This window comes from Taudactylus pleione, unplaced genomic scaffold (genome assembly GCF_031769625.1).
Source record: "Taudactylus pleione unplaced genomic scaffold, aTauple2 ptg000170l, whole genome shotgun sequence".
Taxonomy (NCBI): Eukaryota; Metazoa; Chordata; class Amphibia; order Anura; family Myobatrachidae; genus Taudactylus; species Taudactylus pleione.
This window is the reverse complement of record NW_028284572.1, coordinates 11,259,557-11,272,783: the sequence shown is the minus strand read 5'-3', so window position 1 is coordinate 11,272,783 and position 13,227 is coordinate 11,259,557. Positions and strand designations below refer to the sequence as shown.

Genomic DNA, 13,227 nt, shown 5'->3' with positions numbered 1-13,227 from the left:
TTCTGTTGTTAGTTTACTGAATTATATGCAGATTGCCCTATTGATTTAATTTGTCAACAGCAATTCTTTCATGAGGCCAATTTTTCCTGAAATTGACACAATCCCAAAGAGACTTACTGGACAGTGATATCTCTGTTGAGGAATTATCTCTAAAGTTGCATACACACACAACGATTTTTTGAACGATTATCGTTTAAAAAAATCGTTCACTTTCTGAGTCAAACGATGAACGATTATCGTTTAAAAAAATCGTTCACTTTCTGAGTCAAACGATGAACGATTATTGTTCTGCGCGTTCACGTTTGTAGTTCAGTCAGACTTTTTCATTAATTTAATATGCAAAAATCGTTTGTAGTTCCAAAAAAATGGTTCATTACACTTTAAAAAAATCTGACAGATAATCTGACAGAAAATCGTTCAGAAAATCATTGGTAACAAAATCGTCGTGTGTGTGTATGCAGCTTAAAAGCGCATACACACACCGATTTTTTTGAACGATTATCGATAAACGATATAGATTATTGTTCATCGTTGAAAAAAATCGTTGACTTTCTAAGTTAAAACGATGGATTATTATCGTTCATGCGCTTTCACGTTTGTAGTTCAGTCAGACTGACCAACTCAACGATTTTCATTAAGGGAATATGCAAAAATCGTTTGTAGTTTAAAAAAATCGTTCATTACACTTTAAAAAATCTGACAGATAATCGTTCAGAAAATCTTTGGTAACTAAATCGTTGTGTGTGTATGCACCTTTACTATTTCTGACCTCCATCCCACAAGGTCCCAGACCCTGACAGGTTTACTGGAGCTACTACAATGTGATATTACTCCCACCCTTTTGGAATTTTTTAATACTATCCACCGTGAGTGCTCTACTTTTTCCTCTTTTACTGAGGACCATACAGTTTTATAACTAATGTCGGCTGAGGGGCACAATGGCACCCCCATTTTTCAACTCCGCAGATACTAAATGTTTTATTTTGTAAGGCAGGGGTAGCCAACCTCTGTCCTCGAGAGCTACCAACAGTTCACGTTTTCCAGGTCACCTAGCAGATGCACTTGTGTAGTTATTACTCACTGATTCATTTGAAAAGAACCACAGGTGGAGCTAATTATTTCACTTGTGATTCTGTGAGGAGTCCTGGAAAACATGCACTGTTGGTAGCTTTCGAGGACCAGGGTTGGCTACCACTGTTGCAAGGGGTTGTTGCCACATTACCTTCCATTAGGTCATGCCCCCTTGGCAATGCCTGGGCCCAGCCAGGATCTCTACAGCCCTGAGTGGGTGGAGGTTGCATTGGAACTGGAGAGGAAAGTTCACCTTTTCTTTGATACCTTGAAGATTACATAGATTCCCTTCCAGACAATATAAAACGTCGGCTCATGAGCTGCCTTCATAACACAACCTAGTACAGGGGTTCCCAACCACGGTCCTCAAGGCACACTAACACTCCAGGTTTTAAGGATAGCCATAGTTGAGCACAGGTGACTTAATTAGTACCTTAGTTATTTTGATTTAACCATCTGTGCTTAGGTATGGATATCACTAAAACCAGGACTGTTAGTGTGCCTTGAGGATCGAGGTTGGGAATCACTGACCTAGTATGAACTGCGTACTAAAGTATTGCTGGAGATGCCCCCCAATTAGACTTTGTTCTTAATTCTAGGATAATCGATTGCTGAGGTATTCTATCTTTAGAGATTATTTTTCCGCATATTTCTATTCTGGGTCGGTAATGGGGGAAGGGTGGGGGGGGGGTTATCACTAAAGCTGCATACACACACAATGAAGCTAGTAACCAACGATTTTAGTGAATGATTTTTGTAATTTTTTTTCCCTTGAAATAGTGAACGAAAATCATTGGTTACTAAAGTAATGAACGATTTTCAAAAATGAAACGATTTTTTAATGATGCATACAGTAAATGGAAATCGTTCATCGTTTTTCGTTCATTCTGCACAACATGAACGATTTTCTCAACGAAAATCGTTTGTTGGACAGTCAGAATGGACTACAAACGTGAACGTGCATGAACGATTATCGTTCATCTTAAAAAGATGACTGATTTTATAAACGATTAAACGATAACGTCGTTATCGTTAAATCGTTTAAAAAATCGTTGTGTGTACGCACCTTAAAGCTGCATACACACACAACGATTTTGTTACCAACGATTTTCTGTCAGATTATCTGTCAGATTTTTTAAAGTGTAATGAACGATTTTTTTGAAATACAAACAATTTTTGTAACTTCCCTTAATGAAAATCGTTCAGTTGGTCAGTAAGAATGAACTTCAAACTACAAACTGGAACGCGCATGAACGATAATCATTCATCGTTATAACTCAGAAACTGAACGATTTTTTCAACGATTGAACGATAACGACGTCGTTATAGTTAAATCGTTAAAAAAATCGTTACGTGTGTGCACCTTAAGTGAGACAGCACTTGTTGAGATCTGTATTATTTCATTCTGTTTGTTCTCTGCTGGCTTCAAATAGCTGATTAGTCACAGTGCTTATTTATTACTTATGTTTCTGTTAATTATCAGTTTGTTTCTTTTATGCATGTTTTTATTTTGTATTTTTAGTTTCTTTTCTACTGATTAATTTGTTACTGACTTTTTTTCAATGTACAGTACCTCTATTATAGAGAATTAAAAAAAAATAAAAAATAATAATAATAATTGACATTCCAGCTCTGTGATGCTGATCCTGGTGTATTTTGAAGATAAAATTTTCATAAATATTAATGTCAAGGCAATTTTCTGCCAGTCACATGTACATCTATATTTATTTTAAATATTTGTCTTTTGTTGTTTTGTTTAATTCTACAATATATGTGAATTAAGTTTCATTAAAATTAACTGATTTAACCCATGGGTATATAGTCTTACTTTTATATATTGTTTTTACAATTCTATAAGTAAATACTCTAGAACAGAAGTTCCCAAACTTTTTTGAATCACGGCACCATAGAGTATCAGCATTTTTTCCACGGCACCCCTGAGACAAAAGTTTCCTATTGAGAAATTCAGAAAAAAATTAAATGAAGTAAATTGTGCTTATATGTCACCCTTAGGGTCAGTTATGTGGTGGTTGACAGGGCTGTGCTTCTTTCTGTCCACATATTCTTTGATTGGCAGCCATTAGCACTGGTTTTGCATATCACACTGAATAAAATTAATTTTATTTGGTACTGGACCACCAATCCAAGGCACCCCTGCAAGTGCACTGAGGCATCCCAGGGTGCCACAGGACACAGTTTGGGAACCACTGATTTAGAACCTTATCAGAATGTAAGGTATTTGAAGTTATGATCATAAGGGTTCATATTGTTTTTTAGAATGGCCATGTATACTTTTTCTGTTTTGTTTCTTCTGAATTACTATAGCTGATAATAGCCTTCATGTGCCCACACAACAAATGTAAATACAGTTACAAACCTCTCCAGTTATATTAAAGTATTGGATAATTTGCATATATATTTGTGAACAATATTTTTTATGTGTAGCAACTTTGTATATTTTGCTTTGGTGTTCCTTTAAAATGATTTTAGTTTGTGTTTGCAGTGGAGGTGTCCTGTTTCAAATATTAGTGAAATAGTGCTGCCATGTAAACTACACAAACTAGCAGAGCAGTGTCAATCCTGCCATTACATAGATGGTGTTACCATTATGATTCCCTGGAGTGTATTGTAGAGTGCGTTGTTGTCTGCTTCATTCTATTTGCAGGAGAAAGCAGAATTTGGGAACTGTGTCCCCAATAATTGCTGAGGTATTCAAAGCTGGATAATTGTGGCAAAAATATAAATTAAAAATGATAAAATAAATGTGTATGTTACTTTTATAGATTGTTACATCAGAGGTCCTTCGGATGTACAGATGTGTCCACATACATCTAGCCTCTTTGCACGTTAAACAGACCTGGGGGCATATTCAATATGGAAGCGAAAAGTCTGTGCTGGACTTTTCGCTCCACATCGGAGGTTTGAGTGGGGATAAAAGTATCAGGCGCGTGCCCGCTTATCTCCGTATTCAATTTAAAAGTTGCGGAATCGGGACTCGGCGAAAAACTGACTGGCAAAAAGTCCTATGAATTTTCGGGAATTGATCCTGGCACACCTCAAAATATGTCCTGACATGGGGAATCACTATAGGTACCCCCGACTTGGCCTTCTGCATATTGTCGGGATTTTTAAATAGCCGCGGCAGGTGTTTTTTCCAGACTTTGAAGAAGTGATGAAGAATAATAGCACTTAGGTTTTTTGGGGGCAAAAATTAACTATGCCCATCAAATCTGGAATGCATGAAAATGGGTGCAAGCATATTTTTAAGTCCCTAAAGTGCATTTTGAAAATTCGTTAAAAGAATGCTGGTGGTAGTGGCAGGTGCATTTTTAAACACCTTCTGCATACTTGGGAACCCCCCCAAATTAATTTTGTTATTTAAAAAAACATTTTTTATTTTTTTTTACCCCAAAATTATTTTTATTTTTTTGGGGTATCCCTATTTTTTTATTCAACTTTTTTTGACAGTTAATTTTTAGGTGCTATTCCCAGGGGTGCAGGCTATTTTTTTGAAGTCTGCACCCCTAAACCCCATATCTGCACTTTTTTTACCCATGTAAAACATGGTGAATACTTATCCCCATTTTTTTTCAAAGACTTTTTGCACCGGCGAAAAAAGTCTTAGAAATTTAATAAGGGGATAATTAAAACATGCGAAAATGACGTCATCGGCAATAAATTACCGACATTTCGCTCCAAATTGAATATGGCCCTAGTCACACCATACCGTCTTTTCGTGCTACTTTTTACCTTCAAATGCATCTTATTTGCACAGCAAGGTAGCACAAGCAGCTTCTGCTGATTAAAATGATATGCGGCATGCCTATGTTCCGTGTGCAACTGCGGGTGTATCTGCATGCGAAATGCTACGTTACAGTGTCACAGCCGCTGACAATGTAACGCAGCATTACACATACACATACACCTACTCCACTGGCTGTTGCACTCAGAACATAGGCAGGCCGCATATCATTTTTAATATGCGGACGCTGCTTGTGCATTCTATTCGTGCTGCTGTGCAAATAAGATGCGCTACCGAGTCACACTTCAATCACACGTTGTGTAGGGCAACTTGTAGTGCACGGAGGATAGATGTATGTGAACACATCTGTACATTGTTGTCATATACAAGTTTTAAAAAAATTGTTCAATATTTCTGATAGCTCTTAAGTTTTTTAAATAAAATTTCTGCCAATGTCTGTAAAATGTTAAATATATATATATATTCCATTTTGTCCCTTTAGGACCTCACTTTGCAGCTGTAAACACCAATAATGAAATTATTGTGACAGACTTCCATAACCATTCAGTCAAGGTATGTCATATTAACAGTTATTGTCACCAGTAACAAACATATCAAACTAAACATCTATTGCCATTCTAATGTCTGATGACACTCTCTTGTGCTATTTTAGAGTAGCGGGAAGTGACTCCCTAGTATAGAGTGCCAGCATTGCTCGGGAGTTGAGCAAAATGTTATTGCTAATGTGGTTCTTTTCTTAAGCTGGCCACACATCTAAAGATTATCTGTCCAACCAGCCAACTAGTTGATTGGTTGGAATGAAAATCAGGTAAGGAATACAATCAGCAATTTGCTCCCAAACGCTGGAAAATGGACCAAAACTGTTTGAACGAATAGTTTAGATCAAACATTTAACAAACTTGTCTAAACGACCATTTTCATCTGTTTTCTGGCATTTAGGAGCAAATTATTGATCATCATCCCATACGTTACCAGATTTTCATTCCAACCACTCAACAAGTTGGCTGGTTGGATGTAAGTTGGTCTAGTGTGTGGCCAGCTTTACTATAGACTTTCAATTGACCGTATAAAAAATTCTACCTAATATTCAATGATGCTGTGCTAGGTGTCTAATAAAAGGAATGAACACAAACAAAAAAGGGCCTGGCCCGATTGCTAATTTTATGTGGGCCTTTTTAGAGATTATTTGCAAACGTATGCCCATATGTCAATTGGTAGGCGGATCAGGCCTGCATTCGGCTCTACACCTGAGGTAACATCAGGCATACTTACACCTAGATAGGCTTAGACCCAACCTGGTCATTGGCACAATAAAACATTTTTTAAAGTGAAAAATGCATTTGCTAATAGGTTACAATCAAAACAAAACCTATGTGCAGAAGGTTGAACCTTCCTCATCATGTATACATCAAAAAAATCAAATAAAATAGGAATGAGCAAAGAAGAAAATACCAGTTTGCTATAGCGTTGAAGCCAGGTTAAGACATTCAGAAGTGGCTAGCTCATCAACAGCCCTCAGGCACCCATGTGGGCCTGTGTCCATAGGCAACTGTTATCACGCCCTCCTGTTCTTGTTCATTGTGATAGTCCCACCTTTAAAACTTATTTTCTGCCCATTGCAGCAGTCTCCTCTCTCTCCCTGACCTTCACCGAGAGCGCCCTGTGCTGATTGTGCAGTCCCGCACATAGTCTTTTTTTATTTTTTGGCCATGCCGCTCAGATTTGGCCACGTCCATCTAGTACCCGGGCTTACCGGTGCTCTCAATGGCCCTGGTACTGCCTTTCCAACTGTAAGTTGGTTCAAGTGCTAAATCTGCATATCGCCATAGGCCTACTTTTTGTTTGTAGCATGCACAGTACAAATTTGCATACTTTACCCTAGGCAAAGTGGCATACGCCACGTAGTTGGCAGTTAAAGTCTACTGCTGACAATATGCCATCGGAACGGCAGCACATCTCTGGCACATTACTCATTTTTCCACACACCCTAGACGACTACATATTCCTTCTTTGTTATAACTAAACTGCTAGTAACCCTGTGGTACATAGTAATCCATGTTGTTTTAAAAAATGAGAATGGAAAAATAAAGTGCTGCAACGTGATACTTTTCAGGGGCTTCTGATGCTAATATTCGTTTCACAAGGAAATATTGCATTACAGTTTATGGAGAAGCATCAGATCCCAGTATAAGTTCAGGAACCTAACATTAATTTCCAGTCAATGAGAAGATGTCATCACCTAATCAGACTAATCCACTGCATAGACACAGGAAGAGATTCAATTAGCTGTGTGGCTGTACCACATGGCTTCTGCTCCCAGGTAAAGTGATGGGGGGGGCTATTAACTTTGTGTTTCTGATAGCTACATGTAGTACACAAAAAAATTGTACAATGATTTTAAATTAATATCTAATTAGATCATTATATATCTAATGGTAAACATGAACTAAGACTCCCTATATTTTATCTTTAATATTGGTTGGTCAATTATCTATATTTGTACTCTATATAGTTGATTCTATTTACTTTTTTTATATGGAATCCAGCAATAAATGTTTCCTTTTTTAATCAAGCCATATATGTTGTCACGTTTATAGGCTTAAACCATGCATGTTTCAATGCCAGAATCCATTGTTTACCATCTGATATATAATGATCTAATTAGATATTAATTTAACTCATTGTACAAAAAATTATGTTTACTACATGGAGTGATGAGAAACACTAACTTTATATTACCAACCTGTGCTGTTCATCCATCTATTCATTTTTACTTCTCTCTATATTGGAGCCTGACACTCTCCAATGAATTAGCGGCTTACTGACAGCACAGAGCTGATTTTTGTATTAAGTTGTGGGGGCTATTCAATTAGAGGCCTGCGATGAACTGGCGACTAGCCCCGAGGCATCACTTACCACCAGTGACATGCGGTGAGGTAAATGGCTGGGGAGGCACTGGCTAGTATCAGAGCCAGATTTACAGATACATATATGAACCCGAGGGTTCATGTCGGCATTATACAAAGGTGCAGCAGTATATAGTGCTGGAAATTTGGTGAGTTTTGATCAGGGATGTGCATAAAAGGGAGACAGGGGAGGCAGTGCCTCACCTACCATACACTTTTTGCTCCAGAGTTTTGACTATAAAAATGATTAGAATAATACAAAGAAGATATTTATAATATTTTTATCTTGTAATTTTTATAGTGAAAACTCTTGGGTATACCTAAGTATGACCGGAAAGGCTCTGTCTCACATCACTGCTTACCACGGTGTTTTGCTTGCAAGCAGAAATCTGTTACCTTGGGGCTAGTCACATATTAATTGCAGGCCTATAATTGAATAGCCCCAGGCACTTTACCTGGGAGCAGAGTCTGTGTGGTACAACCCACAAATAACTGAATCTCCTCCTGTGTAAAAAGTTCTGCGCTCCCAATGTGACATCGTGATTGTTAGCAGGAGGACCAAATGTGAAAAACTACTGTTTGTGGTAAGGTGTAGCATGTTTTTCTCAGAGGGCCTCATGAGGCTCCCAGACTACCCATCACTGGGTTATAATGTTCATCTGCAATTATTACATTCATTTATTTGTTTATTTTATGTTAATGTTAGGTATTTAACCAAGATGGCGAGTTTATATTGAAGTTTGGTTCAAATGGAGAAGGCAACGGACAGTTTAATGCTCCTACTGGAGTGGCTGTGGATTCCAATGGAAACATTATTGTAGCTGACTGGGGCAATAGCAGGATACAAGTAAGCCTTTGTGAATAACTATTGTGTTTCCCACATAAGCATAAGTCATTTATGTGAGTGATAAACAGATGTAATTAGACTACAAAAGACAATAAGAATATATCATTTAGATACTGCATGTTATTTATTATTTATGTCAAAACTGACATTTAGCGAGCGTCGGCAGATTCAGGCGTTCCAGTTGGCTGTGTACAGAAGCACTCTTGATTTATTAATTCAAGTTGAAGGAAGATTGATGGCTTTATTGCAGCTAAAGCTAGGAACATGAATAGCATGCACGTATTCTACCTGGATTATCCCAGTATGTCAGCCGTTTTTACTGGTAGAATAGCCTCCAGTTTTCCAATGTCAGAACATGGACCAGAGCTTCTCACAGTATAGGACTAGAGAGATGATTTTTGAGGAAGTTATAGCTAGCTCATGGATGATGATTCAAAATTGAAGCCATTACTTCCTAACTTCTACAGCAGCCCACACCCTGGTTCTATCTATACAATATTATTTCACACCCTCCGGTAGGTATGCCTTTGTGAAAGGTTTAGGTCGTATCACATGCATAGTCTATGTGAGATATAGGACTAGTGCCACAAGGTGACACCCAAGGGTGTTTACAGTGGCACCCACCATGTCAGGCCCTCGCCTTGTAGGTGCACTGTTTCCCACACAAGGATGTTTTTGTTTATTTTGTGTGTGCGCACTAGAAATTCTCCATACACAGTGAACTCTGGATAGTGATTCCTGCCCCAGTTAGTCTGGCTCACAATCGAATATCAGTACAAAATTCGGAAGTATATCTTTGTCTCCAGACTGTTATCGACGTAACTTGAGCAAGCTAGCTGCAAAAAAGGGAGGACAGGGAAGCCACTAACATTTTTAATACTAATGTATTACTATTGCAAATGTTTTTATATGATGTAATGGTGGTGGCACTTCAGAAATTGTCTTTGGCTTGTAATGTTGAATGTCTGACACTCAAAGAGTAAAACATTGCCTACCCCTGTCCCTTTTCATCACACCCAACTTGCTAACACAACATAGCATACAGCACTTACAAACATGTTTAGCTGTTCCCAGTGACCACCATAGTTGTGCACAGTCTGGTGCTTGAGGGACAATTGCTATTGTAGTAATTCTGGTGTGAACACTATCACTGTGCTATAGGAATCAAAACCATTAAAGTACTAACTGGAATTTTTGCTGAATATTATGTTATATCTCACACCTATCTCTCTAGGTTAAGAATTTAATTATTTCTGCTCGTATTATTATATTTTTCTATAACCTTTAGGTATTTGATGGGAGCGGATCATTTCTGTCCTACATCAATACCTCTGCTGACCCACTCTATGGTCCACAGGGACTCGCCCTGACATCAGATGGTCATGTTGTTGTAGCAGACTCTGGAAACCATTGTTTTAAAGTTTACCGGTATTTACAGTAACTGGATGGCCACCGTTTCGTGGAAATACTGCACTGGATATGGACCAACTGCTCTTCATGCAAGATGGATGGAAATATCCCAACCTTCATGAGAATGACTGTCCCTTATTTAAACCCCATATGATCAAGTTTTGTCTGTGCCAGAGGTTGCATCGCTACACAGTGGAAAAGGAATTTTACATTGTAATATAGGACACTATTTATGTGTTGCAGGAAATCTTCAAAACACAAATGTAAAAAAACACTACTCTTATGCACTTAGGTCTTAGAACTCTTAGAGCACTAACTCACGGACAGGATGCTTTGAGCTTCCACATTCTATAATCAATTGTCATACATTATTTGCCCAGCACTCAAATCTGGAAGTCTTCTAGACCTGTGTATTCTGGTAAGTATTGTATTTAAATCTAGGAATAAAACCTTTGGTCTTTAATAACATTAATGTAAAATAGTAAACGTACATGTGTCTGCAAAGTAAAACTTTACAAACCGTCGTCTCATTTGTAATAATGACAGAAGTTTTCTGTACACAGTCATTACTTGTCTATGTGCACTTCTATTTATCCTGTGGTATATTGATAAAGCATCATGAATTATATGCTGTTTCATTTCATGCATTTTCCACTTTTTAAAAAAAACAAAAAAAAAAAACATACAATTTTATATAATGGTTGATTATGGTTCACACAAGGGGTTCACGTTAAGGCAATTACCAATAGAATGATGCATTATTAACAGACTGTGGATAAAGAAACTTAGACCCTATAGTAAAGTTGCATGTTTATTTCCCACTGAGACTTCCCCACATACAAACATTGTGGTCTATTATTCCCAATAGTGGACAGCAGAATGGTAGTGTGAGGCCTTGTATGGGAAAATAGCCATAAGGATTTTGCTCTGAGGTAATGTTACAATTGTAACAAAATGTGGGCTAATGATTGTAATTGTATATACAGGGTTTCTATTATTTTTGAAATCTCCTATTTAATACAATTGGTAGATTTTTTTTTTTTTTTCTTTTAAATGGTTATGCTGCGATTTGGCCTGAATGCAGAATATCTGAAGTGCTTTAAATATCGGCTAAATTTTGTGAATCTGTTCCACTGAATTAAAGAGCCACTGGTATTTCTATACATACAAATTGTAATATTCATGAATGTGCCATTGATACTGCCATGATGTATTGGTCCCACATTGTACTATTCTCGCAAGTTACATTTCAGCCAGTATTAAGGCAGAGTGAGCAGGTGCCTATATCCACCCCTCTGTACCTTCCAGTTGCACTAATGGTAAAATACTTGGGGAGGGGTATTAACACCCACTTGGCTTGATGATAGTAGAGTATAGCATGGGACCATTACAGCCACTACGGTCCTTGGTGAATATGGCACTCAAAGTCAACTCAAAAGTGCAACATAAAAGTTAGGTGGCATTAATGTAACTAAGGATTTGTTTACAGCATTGTCTTCCTTGAGCAATACAATATGTAAATCAGATTAGTAAATTTAGACCTAACTGTTTTGTGCCTTTATTGTGCAAATTCCAAACAAAATACATAGAGGGGCAAATGTAATACCCTGCACGATGCAAATACAGGTTTTTCCCTTTTAAATGATTGCCCCTGTAAAACATCGGGCAGACTCCCCCGGAGCTCGCAGATGCCTGCATCATGCAGGCTATTACATTTACTCCATAGACTTATCTATGTTAACTGTGCCCAGTAAAGTTGGAATAAATCTGAGCTTAAATGGTAAATCCACCCAAATATTAACTACCATCCCTAATCTGGAGTGTCCCACATGTCTCTAATTGTCTCACACAAGAGAATTCTCTACACAGATTAGTTTTTTATTCAAGCTAGGTAGCTAGGTTATCCAAAGCTCCTCATTCATTCATATAGGAAGCTAACTGGCAGGAACTCTGACATTTCTGGCAGAGTCTGATAAGTCTGCTCAAATAGGAGAGAGGATCATCTGCTTGTGACCGGCAGATAAAAAACATCATATTGAAAGTTAGGGGGGAAACGCATGTATCCACCTAATTCCACTTGAGTAAAAGTATAATTTAAAAATCTTTCTTTTAAGTTACAACAATTTAAAAATGCAACTTGTATTTCACTACTTCTGTACTTGCACTACAAATAAATGGCCATAAAGCTAGCCCACTAGATAATAGAGGCCTCTCCATTTCACAAGTATAATAGTTTACATTTACAGAAACCAAATGTCAACAACTCATTACACTTTATCCCAATAGCTGTGCATTTTACCCCCATTAATGATATCCAAGCACCAGGGTGGGGCAGGTTCATAAAGCTACCTTATCCGTGATCTGTTGGTCAAGTTGATCACTTGGTGAGAAGTTATCCACATCAAGACAAAGATTTACATTGTGCGCAGAGCCTATTCTTGGTGTTGAAGTTTTCATTTAAGAATCACTAGTAGTACTCTTGGTTCCAGATATCTTTTAAGGGAGCCTGCTAAAGAGCTAGACCAGGACCGGTCAACCTGTGGCTCTCCAGCTGTTTAGAAACTACAAGTCCCAACATGCCCTGCCACAGTTTTTGCATTCCCTAATCGCAAACCTGTGGCAGGGCATGCTGGGATGTGTAGTTTCACAACAGCTGGAGAGCCACAGGTTGGCCAGGCCTGAGCTAGACAACTGAATACATTTACTAAAGTGTGCATTTACAAAAGAGTATAGCAACCATAGTGGATAGCTTATAGCAACTTGAAATTCTAGCTATCATTTTCTAGAATGTGCCAGATAAATGATAGGCAAAATCTGATTGATTGCTATGGACAAAACCTCCAATTTTTTTAAACCCACACAGCAGTAAATTTACTACACAGAGGGAACAACCTGTCAAGTCAAACAGAACACACTGAATGCACAAGCTATGATTCTTCCATGTGCAATTTATTTGTGTTTAAAATACGTTGTTTCTTATTTTCGCCATCAGTTTTGTGTTAATATTGTGTTAATATTTTATAATGTATATATCTCGTAATTTCTTCATTTGTCTGCTTTTATTGTCCTATTTATTTGTGTATATTTAATTCATTCAAATAGTCATTTGTACACCACAGAATATTCCATTTACATAATTTACACGCCTGGAACATAATTTTCCCATTTTTTTTCCTGTGCCCTTTATGTAGACAATAACTTAATAAACATTCTTAGAGTAAAGGTGTGTC

General features: G+C 37.6%; 1 protein-coding gene across 7 annotated transcripts in view; it reads left to right on the top strand.

Moving 5' to 3' along the window:
* The window catches only part of TRIM2 (tripartite motif containing 2), a 102,156-nt gene extending 89,887 nt beyond the window's left edge, over positions 1–12,269 (top strand). For all 7 annotated transcript variants that reach the window (XM_088475320.1, XM_088475323.1, XM_088475321.1 and 4 more), the window contains exons 10-12: positions 5,316–5,386; positions 8,447–8,587; positions 9,876–12,269. In XM_088475320.1, the coding sequence (XP_088331446.1) occupies positions 5,316–5,386; positions 8,447–8,587; positions 9,876–10,028 (365 nt within the window). In that variant the 3' untranslated portion in view covers positions 10,029–12,269. The remainder of the gene's footprint in view (positions 1–5,315; positions 5,387–8,446; positions 8,588–9,875) is intronic.
* The last annotated feature ends 958 nt before the right edge of the window (positions 12,270–13,227 follow it).